Below are 22,580 nucleotides of genomic sequence, written 5' to 3'. Positions count from 1 at the left end.
TGCAGCGCAAGAGCTGTTTCAAGTTCATAAAATTATCGCTTTTGCTGTAAAAGTGAGTTTCCTTACACACGCTTTTATTATTTACATATGCACATCTGTCATGTGTCTCGTGTGGTTCCTGTTCCTGTCTTACCGCTCCGTTACCTGTTTTGTTCCGTCTGCACTCTGCAGTGCTGTGAATGAGAACATGAGATTAAAAACGCTATTGGAAATTATGTACGGACATAGCTGCAAGGGAAATTAATTTACTCCATGGCAGGGGGCCAGAGAAGAGTGTACTTTCAAATTTTCAAAAACTTTGTTGAATCATTCACAAAACGGAGGGCTGCAGGGAGTGAAATTGGAAATGACTACTTAGGAAACAAATATTTTGAGACTCCAGCAGGTAAGGACGCCTGTAGTGGCGAAAGTTGTCAGTCGCGCGGAACTGCCGATGAGTCAGAAAGTTGTGAACAAAAATAAAATAAAAAAGTAGTGTCTCCTTTGGTATTGCGGTAGAAGTGCTCGCTCTGCTGTAGCTTTGCGTGAAAATGAAGTGCTTTTCGTATCGCTCGAAAAGAAATAGGGGAAAAAATGCACGTAGAGCAGTACACGAGCACGCAAAAAATAGGTGAAGTCAAAGGGAAACTGACTAGGAAACAGAAGACAAAGTATAATTGAAAATAAGCGTTAAAGGTTGCTCCTAAATGCTTTCTACGTAAGGAACCACTTACGTTTATCCTGACACGTGTGCCAATTGTAGCTGTGTCATGCGCATACATAAAAAAAAAAAGCATAAGTAGTCATCAATATAAAGAGACCCTCGCGTTCTCATGTTTTTCCAGATCCTAGCCGTGGAAGGCGAAGGCCAGTCAGGTGGTTTGAACCAGCCATAAAAGAGAAGTTTGATCAAGAGGTACCAGTAGAGTGGGAAGGTATGTCAGCACAGGACACAACCACATAGGAAATAGGGCTTGATCCCACCCAGTCTTACGATGACCTTGGTTCTATGACCACTGAGTGATGTTGTATGCACTTGGTACACCGTTGGTACCTTGACAAGCGAACACATTTGTTTGCTGAAGAAAGTTTGCCTGCACGGTCCTGGGCCCCCAACCCGGCCCGCGGGCAGGACCGTGCAGGGTGCTAGCTTTTATACTATATGGTATGGCTACCACACACCATGTCCAAAGAGTCGGTAACGGGTAATATGGCTTTGTCACCTTTTAACAGAGCAGTAGATATGATGGTCCACAGTTGCAGGTGCTAACACGGAATAAAATAAAAAAAATAGATATGGTGGTGCACTAAATATGAGCAAGATGCTGATGCATATCGCAGATGCCTGTCTGTACACCTGAGAAATTGGTACATGTGTTAAAAATCCTCTTCAGCAAACAAATGCCCCCGACCCGGCCCCCGGGTCGGGCCGGGCTTGTTATTGGCTGTGTGCTTGCGGCTGGGCTGGGCCCGGGCGGACAAAAGATGCCAGCACACCAGGCAGGGCCCGACAAAGGTGTTTCCGAGAGTCAGGCTTGACCGGGACACGTGATCAGGCCCCCACAGCTCCCCATAGAGCCCATAGTTTGAGATAATTCAGGCAACACTGGGCATACAACCAATGAAAATGCACGGTGATGCCTACCATTCGGCCAATGAGGGCTCTCTCAGTTTGGCTCGCCTTTCGGGCGGTCCTGGCTACCATAGACTTTTACTTGTGTTCATGCCTGACACTCGTTATTTCGTATTTCAAAACAAAAACAGACAAATTTTGAACAAAACACATTTATTTGGTGCATCATATTGACTGAAAAGTCTCTCACAAATACTTACCATGCATACAGCCCGAAGCGTTTCGTTCGTTGACAGACTGCAATCAAACTGTTTCTCATTTCTGAAGGATGTAACAAACTTATTTACACAATTAAATCAAATAACTCAGGAAAAAAAGTGCTGACACCAGGATTTGAACCTGGGCCTTCTGATTTCCGGTCAGATACGCTACCACTACACCACGACAGGTTGATTTAATTGATTCTGGGCACTGGAGGCTTATGTGCAGTGATGCCCACTGACTACTTGTGCAGTAGTTTAACTATAACTACTTTGGGATTGAGTAGTTTAACTAGTAGTTCAACTACTTTTCATGGAGTAGTTAAAACTACGTTTTTAACTACTGCAATGTAGCTTAACCACATCTATAACTACTTACCGTTGTCCACCAACACCAATCCCTTGTAGTGTTCTTGGACACTTAAATATGAATCACAAGCAATAATAAACTTAGGCTCAAGCCATTGCTACGGTCGTCAAATACAAAGCTTGCAGCGGGATTGTTTCTGTGCCTACACGATAAACTAAGTTGCAGAATTATTTCGCAGCAAATGAGGCTTCACTAGACAAACTTTAAAAGTGAAGATTTAGTACACATGCACGACACAATTGCTCTGCACATCCATTCTCATCAAACAAGTAGCTCAAGGTAAAAGTCGGAAGCACAATCGTGCCGTAGAGCTTGCGGCAAAATCGGAAGCAGTTGGTGCTTTCAGTAACCTAACAACTGTAGTTAACTACTTAAAATAGTAGTTTAACTAATAGTTGCCACTGCATTTCTGCAAGTAGTTGATAACTACTTTTTAACTACAATCAGGTAGTTTAACTACAGTCCAACCCCTTTACAGCGAACACCTTTTTAACGAAAATACCACTACAGCAAATTTTTTTGCGGTCCCACTGGAGCCCTATAGGTCCAATAATGGACATCCTTTTTAACGGAAATACCTTTACTGCGAATTTTTTTTGCTGTCCCCTGAGTTTCGTTGTAAAGGAGTTTGACTGTAGTAGTTTAACTACATGTAGATAACTACTGGCCATCACTGCTTATGTGTTTGTGTCGTCCATGTTTGTAGCCCACCTCCACTAATTTCTTGTTGTTTACCTACACAGTCACTGCAAGAATTTTGAATTGTCCTGGTGTCTCCCTTTAACGCCTAAGGTTATGCAAAGGAGAACTCCAAAGCAAAGATCAGATTGGGAATGCTGGAATATGCAACCAAAAGTAGATGGTCGAAACAAGAGAGACGAGAAGTTGGGACAAAAATATCTACCTAAGGCTTCTTTCAATGGCATCGGCATTTTCCATCTCAAACAAGCTGTCACGTCTCGCACCATTTTTTGCCTCCAGTGAGCTTGTGTGGGAAGGCCAACCATTGCACAGAATAATATCACTAGTATCACTCCCAGTTTGTGGAAAGTGTGGGGTGTACGCCTTTTTGTGGCAATTAACGTGACTGCATAAGTGTTGCAAAAGGGCGTACACCTCCCTTTTCCAACAAATCGGGAGACAATGATGTCATTCAGGATGATAGTTGGCCAGGAGCATGTGATGCGGTGAAGTTGTTTTGAGAGTGTGGCATAAGCAAAAGATAGATATGCGTCCAATATTTGCCCAGGTACCGGGTTAGGGAGTCAATGTACTTGCAACTGTTTCAGGCTGTTTATGGAATTTTATGGAACGGTTACTGCGGTAGGGCAAAATAACGACACCTGTTTTTCTACTTAACAGCATGGCTTCGTTATAGAAGAACGAGTCCTCCTACTGAAGAGGTGACGTATATTTTGTTCCTCCTATAATGTCCTTGCATGATGCAGTGAGACACAGTGTTTTCTTTTTTCATCCAATAGTTGAACACGTCAGGTTGCCATATACAGTGGACCCACGTTAATATGACCGCCACCGTTCCCGCAGATTTTGATCATAAACCAAATTGTCATACTAATGTGAAAAGCAACCTCCACTGACTGTAGAGACCACTTTGTTCCAGCCATTCTTACGTGCACAACAGCAGCAGCACAGTGTGACGTGGTCTTGTGGTCACTACAGTGCTTTGGCAGTCCGGAAACGCTATGAGTAATACTGAGGTCAACAACATCAGGAGTTATCCGAAACCTTGGCACCCTACTTCAACACATCGTACCCTTTGCCTGAGGAATGTGGTAGCCGCTTCCTGGGGCTACTCCGCGGGTCATGTGACGCGGTTGTAATAACGAGAAGTTAATACCTGTGTTTAACGCCGCTTGGGACAAAACTCTTGGTCATAGTCATACTAACGAGGTTGATTTACATGACGGTGAAACGGTTCCAAAGAAAACAGTCATAAAGCGACTACGTCGATTATCGGGAGTCATATTAACGAAGGTTCACTGTAGTACATTACCAAAATGATTATCGAAATTGAAAATGAAAGGACCCCTTGGGGGGGCAAAATGTGAGAGGCACAGTTTCCAGCCCGTGCATTTACTGTGCCTTCCATAATTAACATGTTCCCACAGTGGTGCTACGTTTGAGGATTACGCATGTAAATAAGGTATACAGTGAAACCTCTCTAGTATGGACATCTAAGGAACCAGGATTCTTGTCTGCTGAAGGGAGTTGCACATACACAAGAGGTATTGAAGTAAGAGCATTCATGTTCGTAGGAGGAAACCAATGTGTCCGCTGTAGGGGAATGTCTATCTAGTAGAGGTGTCCGTAACGGGAGGTTTCACTGTGTATGCCATTGTACAAAACTTGACATGCTGAACTTTCATTTGGACAGAAACGGATATGATGCCCTGACGCACGAATTACTGCAGGGACAATAAATATTACTCTTAGCATCACTTCTCCCCACTTGAGGTACTGTTCTTGGGTTGAGTAACGATACTCCAGATCTGGTTACCAAAGCTATACTCTAAATGAAACAACACTGTGCCTGACATGTCTAGCGGAATTAGAGTACACAACTTGGGACATCAACATTCAGATATATTCTCTTTTTTGTAGTGCTGAGAAGACACATAGAGAGGGTGGGATTGTATCTAATATGCCACATGGTGAAATGGTCACACTTCCGTGGAATTTCCATGCTACATACGGTTAGGTAGCATGTGGTTGTCCTCTTTCACTCCCATGTTGCGTTTTGTGCCACATGTGTCATTATTAAACACTGTAAAAGTAATTACTGTGTAGCCCTCACCTCGCAAATTTTGCGATTGGCAATTTTTCTGCAATAGTGAAGTCCCACAGAACATTTTTATTTATTTATTTATTGCAACCCTCAAGGCTTTGGGGAGCATTACAGAGGGGATTGGGCACGATAACATATACATAACATAACAGTAATGTGTTAATTGCAAAAAAAGAAAAAAAAACAGAAACAGTAAAGTTAATGTTAATGTGATAGATTCGACCAATAATAACATCTAAATAGTACCGTGATAAGATCTACACAGAAATGACTAAATAAATAAATTTTACAGCATATATGCGCATACTGCACTACGAAAATGTGTGGCGTCATTAATGTTTATGATTGAAGCAGGCAGGTCATTCCACACTTTAATAGTAGATGGTAGAAATGAGTGGTAATGTGCGACTGTCTTACTTTTTACAGTCTTAATCTTCTTTCGATGATCGACGCGATCCGGCACGTAGGGTGGTAGTTCTAGTAACGATTCCTTGAGAATGGGGTTGACATGGTATATTTTGTGCAGTAGATATAGCCGTGATATTTTATGTCGAGTTGACAGATCCGGTAGTGACAATGATGATTTGATGGCAGTGATACTAGAAGGTCGGGAGTAGCCAGATGTAATGAACCGTACTGCCCGATTCTGTAAGCTTTCTAATTCAGTAATTCAATTTTGGTTTTATCAATGTTACATAAAGCATTCTTTTCAAGTTAGTCTGGGACTGTCTCAAGTTACGTTTGATATATCCCAACTGGCGATTAGCAGAAAGTAGGACATAGTTAATATGGGTTGACCAGGACAAGTTAAACGTTAGGTTAGGTTAGGTATTCCTTAGTTAGGTACTCTTAGGTATTTATATGACCTTACATTTTCTAGCAGTGATTTGTTAATGTAGTATTGAGGACAAGGTGAGCATGAGTGTGTAAAGCGCATAGACTTACAATTTTTAATGTTAAGAGACATTCCCCAAGTGTGACACCCAATACGAACGTTATTGAGGTCACTCTACAAGAGTGAACAATCGACGGCAGATGTGATTTTACAATTTATGATGCAGTCGTCCGCGGATAAGCGAATTGTGGACGTGAGTGACAGAGGGATATCATTTATGAAGATGAGAAAGAGTGACATTGATGATGATTAACAGTGATGACAGAACAGTACGAACGCTGGACTTTAAACCAACAAGTTTCACAAAGCCCCACGGAGTGCAATTTATTGTAGCACTTTGACAACACTGTCATCACTGGACAACAATTCCATTCTCGTTCCAACGTAACTTCGTCATTCCACAGTCGTTCTCAACTCTCAAATGTGAACTTGAATGTCAACAACCAAGAAGGGGTTTGTCCCATCAGTGGTGATTGCAGAAGCATCCACGATTCCCGGTGCCCCGAGCCTTTGGCACTCTGATCCAGGGTGGCTTCATGGCGACACTGAGAAACATGCAGAGCAAAATTAAGTACTGATGAAATATTCTAAGATTATGCCTCCATCAAAACTTGCAAGCTACACAGACAGCAAAGTTAACCCCTAAAAGAAGTACTGCTCTCACAGAGGGTCTGGTAACGATGATGTGGCAGAAATATTGAAGCATTGAGAGCTATGCAGCACAGGTGGGATGGAGGCCAAGATGTTTAAGAATACTTAAATTCCCTCTTTTGAAAATTGATGATGCGAATATATTGGAAAATTAGAATTAGCCAGTCTGTAGGGTTGCATGTGAGAACACCTTGCTAAAAATCATAATTTCTTAGCTGTCCCTATCTATGGTGATGAAAGGCCAATCCTTGTAATGGTCACTACAAAATGGGTGACACTTGTGTATTTTTGTTTCACAGGAAATTGCTCGTAACTTGGCCATCATGGAGGCCAAGAAGTTTAAAGCAGCTCAACTGGAGGAGGCAGCTCGTCTAGTAAGTCCACTAGAGCTGCCACGACAAGTTACTTTGGCTGTAAATTAGTATTTTTAGTGTTAAATTATTATGTAGGTATTATCATATTTCAGCCATAAGTATGTTATTGGTGGGATTTAAGATTTTGGGGCTTTATTGTAGGTGCATACCTGTGTAAATATTTGATAAAAAATATCCAGGATATTGGGTACCTTTTCCGGCTGTTTGAAGTGTCACCCGACAGAGGAAAGTGTACCGACTGGTCAAGCTACTACATCAGGTTCCTAACAGTGAACCACGATGATCTTGTTCAAATTTTTAACTGATCACATTATGTGCACCTGGCATTGGTACAGCATACTAAAATGCATTTCTGTATGATCTGCACAGTGCACACCGAAAGCTTTTCTTTCTATGCCGAGCAGAAGCTACTCACTCAAGTACTCATTTTTGACTATCAATAAATTTGGATCACTAAAATACAGTGCAATCCATTAATTCAAAATTGCTTAATTCGAACTTCCCGATAATTCGAACTGTGTATTTCAATGGAGGGAAACGTCCGGTAATCCGAACATATGAACCTGCGCACCGGTTTATTCGAACAAGATTGCAGGGCCGGCCTGACATCCGGCCACGCATCGGCTCGGAAGCGCCAGCGGCGGCTGCTGCCGGGTCAAGGACACCTTTATTTGTTAAATGCTAAGTTTACTTATTACTTATCTGTCAGTTGATACTTCTGCAAGAGGAAAGAGGAGTAACGAACGAATCACCATAATGGTGTGCACAAACGCAACTGGCGCGGAACGATGCTGCTTACTCATCGTCAGCAAAGCAAGCCTCGTTGTTTTGAAGGGATCAGGGCCCTTCGTGCTGACCACATAGCCAAGAAAAAGGCAGCAATTTGAAATTTCCTTGAATTGTGTTGACGATATTCGCGTCTGCAGGGTCCGCGATCAAGTTGGGCCTAACATCGCAAAGGACGTTTTTGGAGTCGCGGCTGACAAAACGAACGCAAGCGCATATAAGATGATTTCCTGGCCTGAGTTGTTTTGATGCTTGTCTGTAAATGAATATTCTAAAAAGAAGCAGCCTCTTATATTTCCACCAACGCGGGACCGCGAACGTACAGCAAAGTCTAGCGAGCCGTGACGCGTCTCTGACGTATCTAGCACGCGCTGCAAATGCATCAAGCCCTCATTCAGAGCGACTCCCTTTAGTTCGAACACTGCTTTAGTCGAACAAATCTTCCGTCCCCTTCGAGCTTGAATTAATGAGATTGCACCATACCCATTTTTGTGAAGAAAAAAAAAAAAGAACCAAAACGCGAATACTGCAGTAGAATCTCATTAATTAAAGCTCTGATATTTCATACTTTCAGTTAATTCAAACAGCTGTAAAATGGACAAGGAGAGAATGGCTAAAAAGCAAGCGAGCTGGTGATTAGAACTCATAACATTAAAACCCCAGAGACTAGGGAAGTACAAAACAGATACACACGAACAAAGGCTCTGTGCGTGTGTGTCTGTTTAGTACTTCCCCAATTTTGGGGGGGGGGGGGCTTAATATCGTGAGGTCTAAAATGTTTGCTGAGCTCACTTAACTCAATGACAGTTTTGCCTAATTTGTACATTTCGTTCCCTCGTAAAATGTTCCTAGCAGAAAATGGCTCCTGTGCATTGGTGACGCCATCCCTTGAGGCACCCGCCTTTAAACACATTGCTCATATCTTGGTGTATAGGTCTGCTAAAGAAGGGTCTCATGACAAACTGCTTGCTTTGGCTGGCACTAAAAATTATGTTTTCAAAGCTCACATATTGCCTAAGCAGTCAGCCATAAATAAGTTCCTTTTAAATACGTGCCTCTCACTTTATGTTTTATGTGTGTCTCTGCTTATAACCAGGCTTCTGCTGAGGAAAGGGGGAAAAAAGTGCATTGTATGTGGAGCTACCTATATAACGAGCCATAATTTATTTTCTGAATATCTGGAAATTCAAACCTCTCACACCTCCAACAAAAATCTGTTGCCCAAAATTGATGTTTGAACTGATGAGGGCCTATGGTGTTCGAGGTATAAAATTTAAGTTAGCAATTATAAACATGATCTTTTATGTTGTGAAATGTAGTAGCCTAAAAGTTTGCAACTTTGGATTAAACTGTATGCTCACTACTAACAAAATAGTGGCCTTTGTCAGTGCTATATAGAGAGGTGTGTACCAAAGGTACAAAGGTGGGGCAACAAAGGTACTCAGTGTTCAGATTTACGTACTTTTTATGTACGTCTCCGTGACTGTTGGTGCCCCCCTTCCCTTTGATGGGGTCTTGGATACTCTACCGACATTTATATGTCTTCCTGTGTCTATTTCCCTTAGGAACGTCAACAGCGAGAAACTGGGCTGACCGTGCCACAAGATCCAGCAGCACGAGGTAATTACAGAGTGCCATATTACAGTCAAACCTCGACATAACGAAACACTATACAACAAAATAATTTGTATTCCCTGCTGCAATTGGCTGCCATATTTTGCTCAATACAACAAAAAATGCGGTGTTCCCACATGGGTTTCGTTATATGTATTGAGATTCGACTATGGTGGTACGTTCTTCAGGATTAATTTCATCCCATACTTTGTGTGTTAGAAACGCACTGAGTTACGCACGCAGCCCCTTAAATTGAGCCTCACTAGCGAGCATAATTAATTGTAAATTATCAGTGTCTCTGCACTTTCCTAGTGCCTTTTTTTTTTTTTTTATGGCTGCAACATTGAGAGCAGTAGCACCAGTGTTTAAAGTGCCACTACAAACTAAATCTTGTGTCGTCAGAATCCTACGGGATTAATGTCACTTCAGTTTGCATGTGTCTCACTTTATTATCGGAAAATATTAGAGCTGCGCGAATATTTGAAACTTCGAATTTGAATAGAATAGTTGACGCTACTCGAACGGTATTTGCACTCGATTTCTAGTATTCTAATATTTTTGAATAGAGTTGAACCTCTCAATAACGAACGTCGATTTAACGAAATCCGGTTTTGTGCTTTTTCATTACTTGTTTTTGTTCGCGCCGCTGATGCTGACGGTGGTAAAATGGGCATGATGCCGCTGCCGTTCAAGGTTCCATCGGCGCAGACGTCTACGTGACATGTACCCGTTTCTCGTTCTTTTCAGCGGTGTACGGTTGTTCTTCCGGACGTCATGAGTGCAAGTGAACCAACCAAGAAACTTCGATACGCGATCGCGTAGGAGAAAGCAGTCGAGGTCATCCGGAGTTACGAAGGTTATGAATGCTCAGAACGATATTGTGCCCAAATTACGCGTTACCTAGCGTTATGTAATGAATAAAGCTTGATATTTTGTGCCCTTCTTACCTTAGTACCCGTTTTATGACAAATGACGTTTTGCGGTACGCGCGGCGCTGGTAGTGCGGCGGCCATCTTTGTTTAACTTTGCGTGTTCCATTTAACGAATATATCTCGATTTAACGAAACAAAGAGCCAGCATTTACAAATTCGTTATATAGAGGTTCAACTGTAATACTGGAACACTGAAAAGACGTGCAAACGCCGTCACCGCCACTTTCACGACGAACACAAGACCAATGCCAAACCTTAGCGCACGGCGTCACTCTTCGACATTGAAAAACCTTGTCAATCTTGCGGTGAGGATATGGAGGAGGAGACATCTAATGCAGTGTTTCCCAAACTTTTGGCGATGACGGACCCCCGGAAGCGATGAGAACCAATGCACGGACACCCCACCCCACCCCACACACACACACACCGTCACAGCCAGTGCATAACCAGCAACCTCGTCAGCTGCTGCGTGCTTTCGATACAGCTTCAGAAACGATTCCGGACTGGTTTCTTCTTCTTGTTTGTATGTGTATGACGCGGACAAACGTGCATTGCAGGACTTTTCTATCAGAAATTAGAAGCTAGCTGTTGAAGCATGCTTGTAGCAATTTTGGAAGTTCTGGGTGTTTGGAAATCGGGCAGCATGTACGAGCGCGTGTTTGTGGGGACGAAAATCCTCACTGGAATGTGAGAGACGGTCGCGGACCCCCACGGACACTCTCGCGGACCTCCAGGGGTCCGCGGACCACACTTTGGGAAACACTGATCTAATGAATCACCGACAAAGAGGAGGAGACATATATGGGATTACTTCCCGTACTGCAAAGCAGCCGGACAATGCAAGGCATGCAGAGCTATATGGGCTATACTGTAGACACCGACAGGTGCAACATGGACTGTAGTGAATCATTTGAAACGGCACAGGTAAATTTTTTTATCATTATCAGAGGGAGAACGACAAGTGCGGAAAACAACGCCTGTCTAAAATAACTGAAACCATACAGCATAGAGAGCCGCGGCCAGTGCGAATAAATGCTGCTTTGGAAGCCAGGCTTGCGCAAATGATTACAATTGACCTGCAACTGTTCTGCGTTGTCAAGGGCCACGGATTCCGAAAATTGATGTCTGAAGTGGGCCCCATTACACGCAGCCTTGGAGAACAACCCTTTTGCGGGTGACTTTACGATGACACCAGTAAGAACGTGCAAGAAGAGTTGCGGAAATCTTGCCACGACGGCATGGAAAGCATCTCATTCACCTCGCACATGACTCTGGGAGACTATAGTGCCACGTATCATCTTTGAAGTGATTACACCTGACAAAAACAACAAGCAACTCGGCGTCGGACGACGGGCCGAAATCCACGGCACGCAACGCCGATTAGCGAGCGATGCTTCCAGAAGCATCTGTTCCTTCACTCAATCTCATGGACAAATCGGCGACCTTGGAGAAGCTTCTCTACTTCCTCTTCTTCACCGACGCGCGCTTTCTACAATGTTCGCCGCTGTGTATAAAAGCTTGTGAGCTCCCAGCCGGAGCATTCTTTGCATTAGTTCTGTCTAAGAGCAACCGCTCTTGTGTTAGCCAGCTAAGCAGCTAGAATAAAGCGCTCCCCGATTATTCGCTGTCTCGCTCGTCTGTTTTCATCCGTGACAATAGAATGCACATACAGCAGACTGTACAGTATCTGTTGTGCAGTTGATCCCAGCAATGTAATGCACATTTGAATATCTGATGTAAATGTACTCCTGCATTTGTCGAGGTCAGACAAAGGTCACCCACTAGAAGTAGCAGTTGTCCTAACGGGCACAATGAGACCAATTCGAATATCTCAGTTTGGAAAATTCTTGTTAGCACTAACAAGAATTTTCCAAACTGAGATATCCGAATTGGTCTATTTGTGATTATTCGATTTTGATTCGAACTTGATAGAGCTTATTTGAATGAATTACTTAATTAATTTTCAGTCTTGAGAAATGTGACGTCACAGGAAGCCTAATCTGCCCACACGTCTGACAACATTGTTCCTCCAAGGTCACATTCCCTCTCACCACAGCTACTGGCTGTCTTCCAGCATGTGGTGGAGAGTTGAGATGCACTCCGTTGCTCGGAGTTGTTCGCTCCGTTGCTGTTTGTGACGTGACCCACTCTTGAAGAATCAGAAACTATGAAGCCTTACGGGTTCTTTCAAAAATTTGCACAGTGTTCGCCGATGGCGTTTATATGTTGCATACCAAGACTTTGAGTAAGGTTGATTTATAAGAGGAAATAAAATTTCCTCTTATAAATAAATAAATAAATACAATAAAAGAGGACAATTTTTTCGAGGCGTTTAAGGCATAACTGTTCATAAATCAAGGGTTGACTGTAGTTCCATTGATAAATATGTGAGGTGCCACGGAAAATGAAACCGTAGAGGACAATAACGACATCGAGTGCATGTCCAGGGGAACGAGCCACGCACTCCATTCATTCAGGTTCCAAGTTCGGTAAATAAACACTGTTCTTAAGTTGTCTGCTTGTGTCCACTGTGACCTTGTGACCTGGACGCTGACGCCGCTATGTTATGTTCAGCAGACTTAAAAGCTAAGTTGGGTTTTACCTGGTTTCGCCCTGATACACAAGGCCCTACTTATAAATAGATTTTCTCCACAAGCTTTTAGCTTATGCTCAAGTAATACTGTCCGCGTGGGTCCACAAAATATCTCTCATAGCTATTGTTGGATCATGTAATAAAACTTGCCACATAACTCCATTAATTGTGTGGAGTGTAGGCGGTGTTGCCACTTTTTTTCAGAGCAAAAGGAGCCAAAGCCAGGTGATAAATTTGCTAGACGCTGCAAAACCCCAAATGTACACCTAAATATGCAAGATTTAAGTATATTGCGAGTCAAGTTAACGAGAGATTGTGGTGATGAGCATTAGTTTTATTTATATTATACAAATTATAAATATTATAGTGTGAATCAAAGTTTGCTATAGATGGGAAATGACAAACAGCGGGAGACACGTACGTGAATCAGCACTCTGCAACTTGAAGGCTCTTAGATATTCTTTTCATGTGTGAGCAGTTTCCCGTGCTGTCCTGTGGTGCCCTGTGGAGTTGCAACGTGCACGTTTCTCGACAGATTCGCAGACCAGTCGGAGAGCAGCACTCTGGCTGACACTCTTCTCGGTGTAGCGGCACAACAATACTTTGCCCTACATTACATTTCCGTAATTTGTTGAATGTCACTCATTTTATGCAGCCATCGAGGAATTTTTAGAAGTTCTATACGTCAAATACAGCCCAGAGTCCTTGCAGTTCATTGTGTCACCAAAAAAACTCAAAATAACCCGTGGAAAGTCGCTAATCCCAGTGTACGAGGAAAAGTCACCAATTACAGCAAAAAGTCGCCAAATTTCGTGACATATTCGACGCTGAGTACAGGTAGCATTGAAACCTATTTTTAACCTTTACCATTTACAATGATGTTACACTGATTTCTTTTCAGCGCCTTTTCCAAGGTATGAGGAGTACGAAACGCCATCAGGAAGGAAACGTGTGGATAGTGACGAGTCGTCCAGGTGACGCAGATAACTTTTTCTGCAAGACTGGAAGATGTACTATATTGATCATGCCATAGGCTCAGCATTCTTACATACATGTTAGTACTCATTTAGGAATTAAAATTTATGTATGTCATATTTGGTGGAATTGCATTCCTCTGTTTGCATGAAAAATGAAAGTCACTGAAATGGTTAGCCAGCTGTAGGACTCGAACCCACATCTTCTGGATTGCCGGTCCAGGGCTCTACCAATTGAGCTAAGCTAACATGCCTTCTCAGTAACTTCCAGGGTGCGTCATCTAAGGGGACAAATCAGCCACTCTCTCTCACACATCCTCCTTTCACTCTTACATTTTTGCTCACTCATACACACATTCATACGACGGGGTCGGCGCAGGCGGCAACTGTTGAACATGAGAGAACTGATGTTCTGAGGCTGGAACAACATAGAAGGGACAAATACATACAAAGCCTTGCAAAGCTTTGTATGTATTTGTCCCTTCTATGTTGTTCCAGCCTCAGAACATCAGTTCTTTCATGCTCTGTTTGCATATTGCACCATTCCTGCCTCATGAGCTTTCCTGGCGAGTTCTTTGTTTTTCTCAATTAAATAGGGAGTCGACCTTTCACATACTAGCATAAAACATATTTTTCCTTCGAATACAGACACACTGCTCCCATCAGGTGTGTAGATAAATGCGCAGGTTGTTGACACGCTACAGTCCTGCTCGAAAAAATATTTAACTGTTTCTTAAGGAAGCTCACGCTTTCTTAAGACAACATGAATTTATCCTCAGAGAGATTGACAATTGTCAATGACGTAACAGTGAAATGTGAACCAAGTAATACAACAATCGCATTTCCTTGCAATTTTTGATGAGGCTGTACATGTTGACGCACTATGTCACAAGGTAAAAACAGCTCCAATTTTGTTAACTACAACGTGTAGAAGAATTCTTTTTTCCTAACGCTGTGCAAATACGTAGTAATTTTAAACAGCGAAGCGAATTCATAGCTACATCCTGTAAAAGCAGTAATTTTCGTTAATTCTGCAGTCATAATTTTTGAGCAAATTTAATTTCTGACAAAATATTATTAGCAGTCACAAGAAGGTATAGACAAATTTTAGTTTGCAACGAATGAACTTCACAAAGTCTGACTGGCCCACCGTGTTCGTTTTTTGAAGCACTATTTTGTTATATTTGGCACACACATTTTTACACTTTGCACTTGTAATTTCAATGTTTACACTACTGGCCATAGATTCCATGCTAATTGAAACATCATTTTGTCACTCAACCCTCGTTTGTAACTAGAGAAGGTACGCCTGATCTCTAGCGTCAAGTTCACGAAGGAAGGATTCGATTTGGTGTCTCAGAAGCACCGGCAATTCATGGTATACTGGTGAAGCCTCCGACTCCCAGTATTCTGATCCAGGTTCGCTCCGTAGCATGACCGCATAGAACATGCGCAGTGAAATATTCCCTAAACGTCACACCTATGTAGTCGTTTTCAACCTTAAGAATGGCATTGACGGTGCATCTTTCTCTCCCTACATTTGACAACCAGAAGACAGCATGGTTTTTGAAATGTTGTACTAATCATTGTTTCTGCCCCACAATAATGATTTTCATAGTTCGACTTAGTAGGCCTATGCGTTACAAAGTTTACCTACAGCTCCCAAGATGCTGTTAAGACCATGAACAGGGTCTGCAGAGGGCCTTGAAACCCTTGGACCTGAAAGTCCATATCTCAAGGCCTTGTAAGCCCTTGAATTTTTTTTGAGTATTTCTTCATGCTCTCATTTAACGAACAACACCACGGCTTGAACTGTCCCTTCCGACTGCTTCCTAAACTATGTGTTCCCTGTAAACGTGCTCACCTACCAGCCCTCTGTCTGGCCACACTGTGATCTCGGAGCACGTCTAGTCTCGTCCCATTTCTTGTAAACGTCGTCCAGCAACCCTTCGTACAAATGTCGTCTGCATGTGTGCCCACCTGTCTCCGTGTGTTCACCATGCGCTTTTTGTTTAATGCCACCTGACCGTATTGAGAGCTATGACATTGCTGTGCAGTGCGCATTAAAGGAAGTTAAAATATATCAATAAACTGCCAAGATGGATACGAAGAGTTGTAACAGTTAGTATATCGCTTTGATATTTTGCGTTAATTCGTTCTAGAACGATGCTCTCTGCATAGCTGTAGCAGTAGGGTACACATAACACAGTTCTGCACCTTGAGATATTGCCCTAAAAGTGTGCGCAAGTCTTTGAAAAATTTCCCAAACTACGTATCTGTATGAACCCCGGCGGAAGGAACGTTTTACATTACCCAAAGCAAATTGAAGCAAATAGTTACATACTGAACTGAACAGATATGTAGCATATGTGTGTACAGACCTTCGTATGAAGCAGCAAACGTTCTGTTGTGTATGCCCTCTCTTCTGACATTCTTGGGCTTCGGAACTATTCAAATGTATTCGGTTTGGAAGAGACATTACTTTGATTTGAAACTTGAATATAGAGTTCCATATCTGATACGGAATTCAAATTCAATATACAATTATTACTGAATAACAATGAACCGTATCTACAACACTTCTCAGGATAACCTCTATAACGCAATAGCATGCCTGCATAGAAATGTGGGTGATGTTGCAAACTGTTTAATAGTTTCATAATTGCATCATGTTCTCAATATTTATCATGGAAGAAAGAAATGCATATTAGTACAATATGGAACACAAGATGTGTAATTCTTACAGTGCACATAGTGCACGATTCAACATAGGAAAAACAATTTCTGGTCCCCAGCCCCTAGAAGTACAAAGTGGTTTCACAAAGTTTCTTCAAACAAGGATGTCCTAAGTTGTACCTCTTCAGTTATTAACCATATGTTGTTTCATCAATGTGTGCATTTCTGCACTGTCATCACTCTTAACGAAATCACATGATAATCAATCAAGTCTCATACACAGTGTTGGTGAGAAGCCTCAGCAATGTTTGCGGAGGAAAATACTTGGTCCCTGAAGAGGACTGCACCTTCTGCCAGCCCATGGGGCGCCCATACATTCTAGGAATTGCTACATTGTTGGCATCAGGCCGCTCTTTGTTTCAGTCCGATTTGGTCCGTCTGGTTTCAGCAATGTTGGCTTTTTTCTTGGACCTCTGTTTTTTCCTTTTTTCCTCCGCCTCCAGGTGTTTGGCCAACTTCCAGGAGAGGAAAGCACTCACAAGGAAGAATGGAGACAGTGCAAGCAGCACGTAGGTGATGAACTCTCCTGGGCTCTTGGCCGCCCACTCCACCACATATTCGAACCATGCCTTGACGTCTAGTACCATCTGGAAATAGTGATGACACATAAGATATGACAGTGGTGACTTGGGCATGTTACAAGTGGTGAAATTACAGTAGATAATGACTAGGCACTTCCCCAATTTCACCTTGCGGCAAGAATTGCCTATATATGTTGGAAAAGAGGCCAAACAGTGAAAAGCCAAAGTGTAGTCAGTGTCCTTTTTCACGGTAAGACACATAGGTGACTTAACATGTACTTGCACAGAAAACAGCCCTTTGGATTTTCGTAAAATGTACTTATGTAAAAAAGTCACAGAAAGTTGGAGCTGTGAAAACTACATCATGCATAATCGTAAATAAAGAAAAGGATTAGACAGTCTTCAGTGCGTTCTTTAGAGACACCAGTTCAAACATTTCGTTCCTTCAGTAGTTAATGAATAAGCTTAGGTGGGCTATTGATGTGGGGTAACGTTCAGCCAATTCGAACACCATATATACGATGCAAGTTCTACTAAATCTCCTGAACGGCCGTTCAACTCTCAATGCTCTCCGGTGATTATTTCGAGCGCGAAACTAAGAGCAGACGATGCCAAAAAAATGCGTTGGTTTGCAGTCGACACACAATTTCTCCACCACGTACGATTAGAAGCTGTTCTTCAACTTTCTGCCTGGACCTTCTGTTTGGTTGACGCTCCTGACAAATTGCATTAAGTATGCTGAAACTCGAAGAGTGATGTGCACGCCTATATCTGCTCTGCCTATACTCTCCCGCGTTCCTGAAGTGCGGAAGATCACTGGCGACGAGCAGCGAACAGCGAACAGCTCTTGTCCGCGCGAGAAGCTAGTACCAAGCGTCACCACGTTGCCAACCTCGACGCGGTCGCCTGCGTTCGCGTATCACTGGCATCACGTTGATATTTGTGATATTTCTGTTAGGCCGGTCACGCGAGGACACAAGTAGCTGAAACTAAATAAATAAATAAATAAAATAATAACAGAACCAGCAAAGTGATGCATTGTGATGAAAGCCGGAGCGTGGCCACACGGAAAACAATACAGATACTTAATTGTGTTGTGTCTTTTTTGTCGCCAGAAAAATATATCGGGAAGGCTTCTATGGGGACTTTACATGGGGAGGAGGATTTCACCGTCGTTTCCCTCTTCCAAATGCACTACCAAGGGTACGATTTCGGGGAGGGGGTTTGAACCCCTAACCCCCCCTGGCTACGCCATTGGAACTGACAGCTCTGACCTCATACGAAAGAAAGCAGAAACGCTGCCTGCGGCACACTATTAATACGGGGCCATCCTTCGTGTAGGTCCGTCCGTAGCTTTATAAGACCACGTGACAGTGGTTCATGTGACCAAAATTTGCAGCCTACGATGGCCCAAACGCAAATCGATAGATCAGAGAGATGCAGGGTGAAATCCCAGTCAACGGCACTCCCTGACTGCCAACTGCCGTCTTTTCAGATGGCGCAAAAAATGCAGTCAACTTTCTCATTGTTTGCAGCCAAGAATGCAGCCGATTTGAACAAAAGCCTACTGCTGTCTTATACAATTCAATCTGTTTCGGTCTAATGGAGGTTTTCCACAGAAATCCATATATATGCAGCTCTTCATATCGGTCTTCCTCATTGGTTTTGCTAATGTTCATCAGTGGCGTCATTACAGGGGGCTGCGGTTCGGACAGGGTGATGCGACGGAAGGGGTTGACGCGCCGCTCCAGCACCTCTCCTTCTCTGAGGCCAGTCGTCTGCGAACGCGTGTTTTTCTTCTTTTTTTCTGCGTGCTATTTCTGAGCGGACTGTCTCTCTGCAGTATGTTGCTCAGGGGATCGTGCACCCTGGGCCGACTTCTCAGGGAACTGTGCCGACATTGAAGCGTCTAAGGAAAACCCAGGGAAAGCACCCACAAAGCAAAGCGGACACCCAGGTTCGTACCCGGGTCACTTCCCAGTCTTGGCGTGGAATGCCATCACCGTAGCTTCTGGTATTAGTGACTTTTAGTATTTCGTACGCTAGGGCGGAACGTACGCGGACGTGGAAAGGGGGGGGGGATGCTTTTTTGACCTGCCATATGTGGGAGCTCGAATCGGGACGGCTCTGCTCAGACGTAGAGTGCATTATACACTTGCGTACTCGTGCACTTCGGAACACTTGTACACTATGTGGTTGTGAAACTTTGGTACCTGTTGTTCATTACATGATGTACGCATTAAAGCGTTGGCCAGCGACGGAGGCTTAAAGCAAATGTCTCAGGTCTGGAGCCGCCGATACCGAACAAAAATTATTCAAGAGCATCACCCTCTCTCTCTCTCTCTGTCGTATTTGCAGGCAAATGCGAGACGCTAAGATGTACGAAAATATGTGCTTTAAACAGATCTAGCGCATTTCGCGTCCGTATTTTAGGCGTACAACGAACTGGAATGCGTCGAAGTAATGCCCATACAAATTCAATAAATCGTAGTTTCCGCATATGCTGCGTCCTCCATCGCCACGCAGCGACGCCTCCATACCGCGTCGTCTGCTACACAATCATCGCATGAGTACTCCCGCTATCGATTTTTCAGGCTGGGTCGTAGAGCTCGTCATTTGTCAGCCTCAAACGCAATGTTCCTCTCGGACATCTTTAAAAAAAAACGTAATACTAGACTGGGAATACTATATCGGGTAAAAAAAAAAGAAACACCGAAAAACTAAATTTATTACCAAGGCCTGCCGCCGTGATGGTCAGACGACGCCTATGTATAGTTTCGGATTCTTCTCTCGGGCTTCCGTTATTTAGGGAAGCGGGGCTGTGAAGGGAGGCTCCCTTTTTCCCGATTCCTCGTCGTTGCAGTGACGCGAGTCAAGGACCGCTTCTCCCAGAATCCACAGGTGTGCGCCACTCGGTCGAATTCTTTTTTCTACCAGGCACTTCCCCTCCTCTTGAAATGATGGGATCCACTTGTTGATCGGAGCGATGCCGCCGCCGGTCGCCATGACATGTTGCCTCAGCGAGGAAGCTAAGCTGCAAAAACGGGTGAACGAAGAAATCGAACGCCAGCTCAATCGGGAATGGTTCGAAGCACGCCGTGAATCGAAATTTCTTCTGCTCGGACCTGAAGAAGCGGGAAAGACGACGTTTCTGAAACAGGTGCGTCTCATTCAAGAAGGTGATGCTCGTCGCGACCGCGTCGAACACGTTCGTAGTGTGTTTCAAGCTCTCATCGGAGCTTTGCAGCGCATCGTGCGCGCGATGGATGCATTAGGTATTCCGTACAAGAACCCGTCTAATGTGGAGAACGCAATGTTGGTTTTGTCGGTACGCTGCGAGACGTTGGAGCCTCCCCTGACCGAGCCAGTGTCTGAGGCCTTGCGTCGTCTTTGGGAGGACGCGGGTGTTCGCGAGTGTTACGAGAGGCGTGCAGAGTACGGTGGTCTGCCACCTTTCTTGCCGGACGTGCACCGCGTCACATGTCCTGGTTACGTACCGTCTCGAGAGGATTACCTTCGAGTTCGGACGCCGTCCCGCGGAGTTCTCGAGTATCCCTTTTTACTGGACGAGTGTCCCGTGCGTCTGGTCGACGTTGGCGAACAGCGCTCTGAGCCCAAGAAATGGATTCATTGTTTTCAAGACGTGAGTGCAGTGATCTTTGTGGCGCCACTTTCTGATTACGACGACCCCGGAAAGATGGAGCGTGCCCGAGCGCTCTTCAGCACCATAGTATCTAGTCCCTGGTTCGCCGAATCACATCTGCTCCTACTCCTCAACAAGAAAGACCTCCTGGAACAGAAGATCGAGCGGGCACCACTGGGAGCCTACTTCCCAGCCTACCGGGGTCCACCGGGCGATCCCAAAGCTGCCAGAGAGTTCATCCGTCGCACTTTCGCCGATCTCAACCCGGAGAGACCCGTCTACTTTTTCTTCACGTGTGCCATTGATACGGACGATATTCGTTATGTGATGCCTACCTTGAGGGAGATCGCCTGCCTTCGGTCTTTTCCTGGCCGAGGCCGACAGCCTTCAGACGCCTCAAGCAACGCAGAAGCCGCGGTGGCCGCGGCCACAGCCTTCACTTTCCCCACCACCTAGAGATCCCGAGGTACCGGGTGCTTCACAACGGAGGGGCGACAATCGGACAATATCGGTGATGTTGCTTGTTACATGCCGTCCGTTGTCCTCTGATATTTATTCATTTAATCGATTGGATGTTCTCCTTGTCCGCAACTTTAATTTGTTTGAGGAAGCGTGCTGATGTGAGATAACTGTTCCTCAGGGTGCCACAGAAACTGTTAAACAGCAAGCTACGGCCATCATAGGTAGAGACAAAGGCTTATGTTGGGAACCACCCATATTTCGAACAGATGGCTGTTCTTTCAACCGAGCTCAACAAAAGAACAGTCTGCTATGGCGAAATATCGGCGCACATGTGGCCCACGCATACTGCTACCACCGTTTCCCTCTATTGTACTAGCTTTTTATTGCTACGACAGGGCGTCTGTGTCTTGGCCTGATCTCCACGGAAGGAAGTTACGTTCGTAGCATATGTGCTTTCTTCAAAAGCTCTAACTGATAAGACTAGCCGACATTCATCCAATTGGAACATTATTGAGAGGATATCCCAACGAAAAACTGCAGACAGAAACAGACGCTAGAGCAGCTAATTATAGGAGAACCTCCTTCGACTGCCGGTCTCTCGCTCCCACGCCGGGATATTTTTCTTTACGTCCGTGTCTTCGGACAGGAAAAGAATTTATCTATAGTCGTGTTCAACTTAAGAACGAAAAGGAAATCTAGTCCGTCAGCTCTCAAAAATACTACTGCGCCGCGGACAGGATGGCTGGAGGCAGAGAGATCACGCTCTCTCCCTGCACCAGATAATGTAATCCATCATGCTCACGCTGCTCCTGTATTGGCTGTTAAGACTGGTCGCGTGACATTACGCTGCGGCAGAAAGTGCGCTCCCCTACTGATGGCGCATTAGTGGCGCTGCAGTATTTCTCCTGGCGCACTGTAGCGTCTCCTTATCTCCAACGGAGTATGTAGTTGACAGACTAGATTTCTTTTCTTTCTTAAGTTGAACACGACTATGTCTTTCTCTAGCCATCGCTTACAGTAGGTAACTAACAATAGAAACGCAAACATCTTTGAATTTTGCGCCGCCAATAAACGTGGACAGTACACTCGAGCCTCAAAGGCTCGTCTTGCACGCCCTATAGTTGAAGCACTTGTTGAACTGTTAGTGGTACTCCCTTTGCTACCATACCAGCGGATACGAAGCTGGTAAAAGCATGTGCCCAGAGGCAGATCTGGGATTTTTCTGAGCGGGGGGTCCTGCCTTGGAGCTCATCCTACCACACTACCTAAGGTCAATTAAACTATATGTAACGACATAAATTAAAGGGTGGGGTCAGGACACCCGCCCCCCCCCCCCTCCCTTCCCTAGATCCGCCTCTGCATGCATGTACCTAAATTATGCACTAGGAAATCACGTTAAGTTCATTGGTCT

General features: G+C 44.2%; 2 protein-coding genes across 2 annotated transcripts; both read left to right on the top strand.

Moving 5' to 3' along the window:
- Positions 1–121: 121 nt before the first annotated feature.
- Positions 122–13,927, top strand: LOC135373744 (NADH dehydrogenase [ubiquinone] 1 alpha subcomplex assembly factor 2-like). The gene is made up of 6 exons (XM_064606831.1): positions 122–385; positions 825–914; positions 3,545–3,585; positions 6,834–6,908; positions 9,260–9,314; positions 13,735–13,927. Exons 1-6 carry the CDS (start codon positions 253–255, stop codon positions 13,809–13,811), a joined length of 471 nt encoding a protein of 156 aa, XP_064462901.1. The 5' UTR covers positions 122–252; the 3' UTR covers positions 13,812–13,927.
- A 6,123-nt stretch (positions 13,928–20,050) lies between these two features.
- LOC135373767 (guanine nucleotide-binding protein G(q) subunit alpha-like) lies at positions 20,051–21,163 on the top strand. Its single transcript, XM_064606856.1, has one exon. The coding sequence runs from the start codon at positions 20,051–20,053 to the stop codon at positions 21,161–21,163; it is 1,113 nt and encodes a 370-aa protein (XP_064462926.1).
- The last annotated feature ends 1,417 nt before the right edge of the window (positions 21,164–22,580 follow it).

The sequence above is a fragment of the Ornithodoros turicata genome, unplaced genomic scaffold, assembly GCF_037126465.1.
Source record: "Ornithodoros turicata isolate Travis unplaced genomic scaffold, ASM3712646v1 Chromosome31, whole genome shotgun sequence".
In the NCBI taxonomy this organism is placed as follows: Eukaryota; Metazoa; Arthropoda; class Arachnida; order Ixodida; family Argasidae; genus Ornithodoros; species Ornithodoros turicata.
The sequence above is the reverse complement of the archived record's forward strand: the minus strand, read 5'-3'. Positions and strand labels throughout refer to the sequence as shown.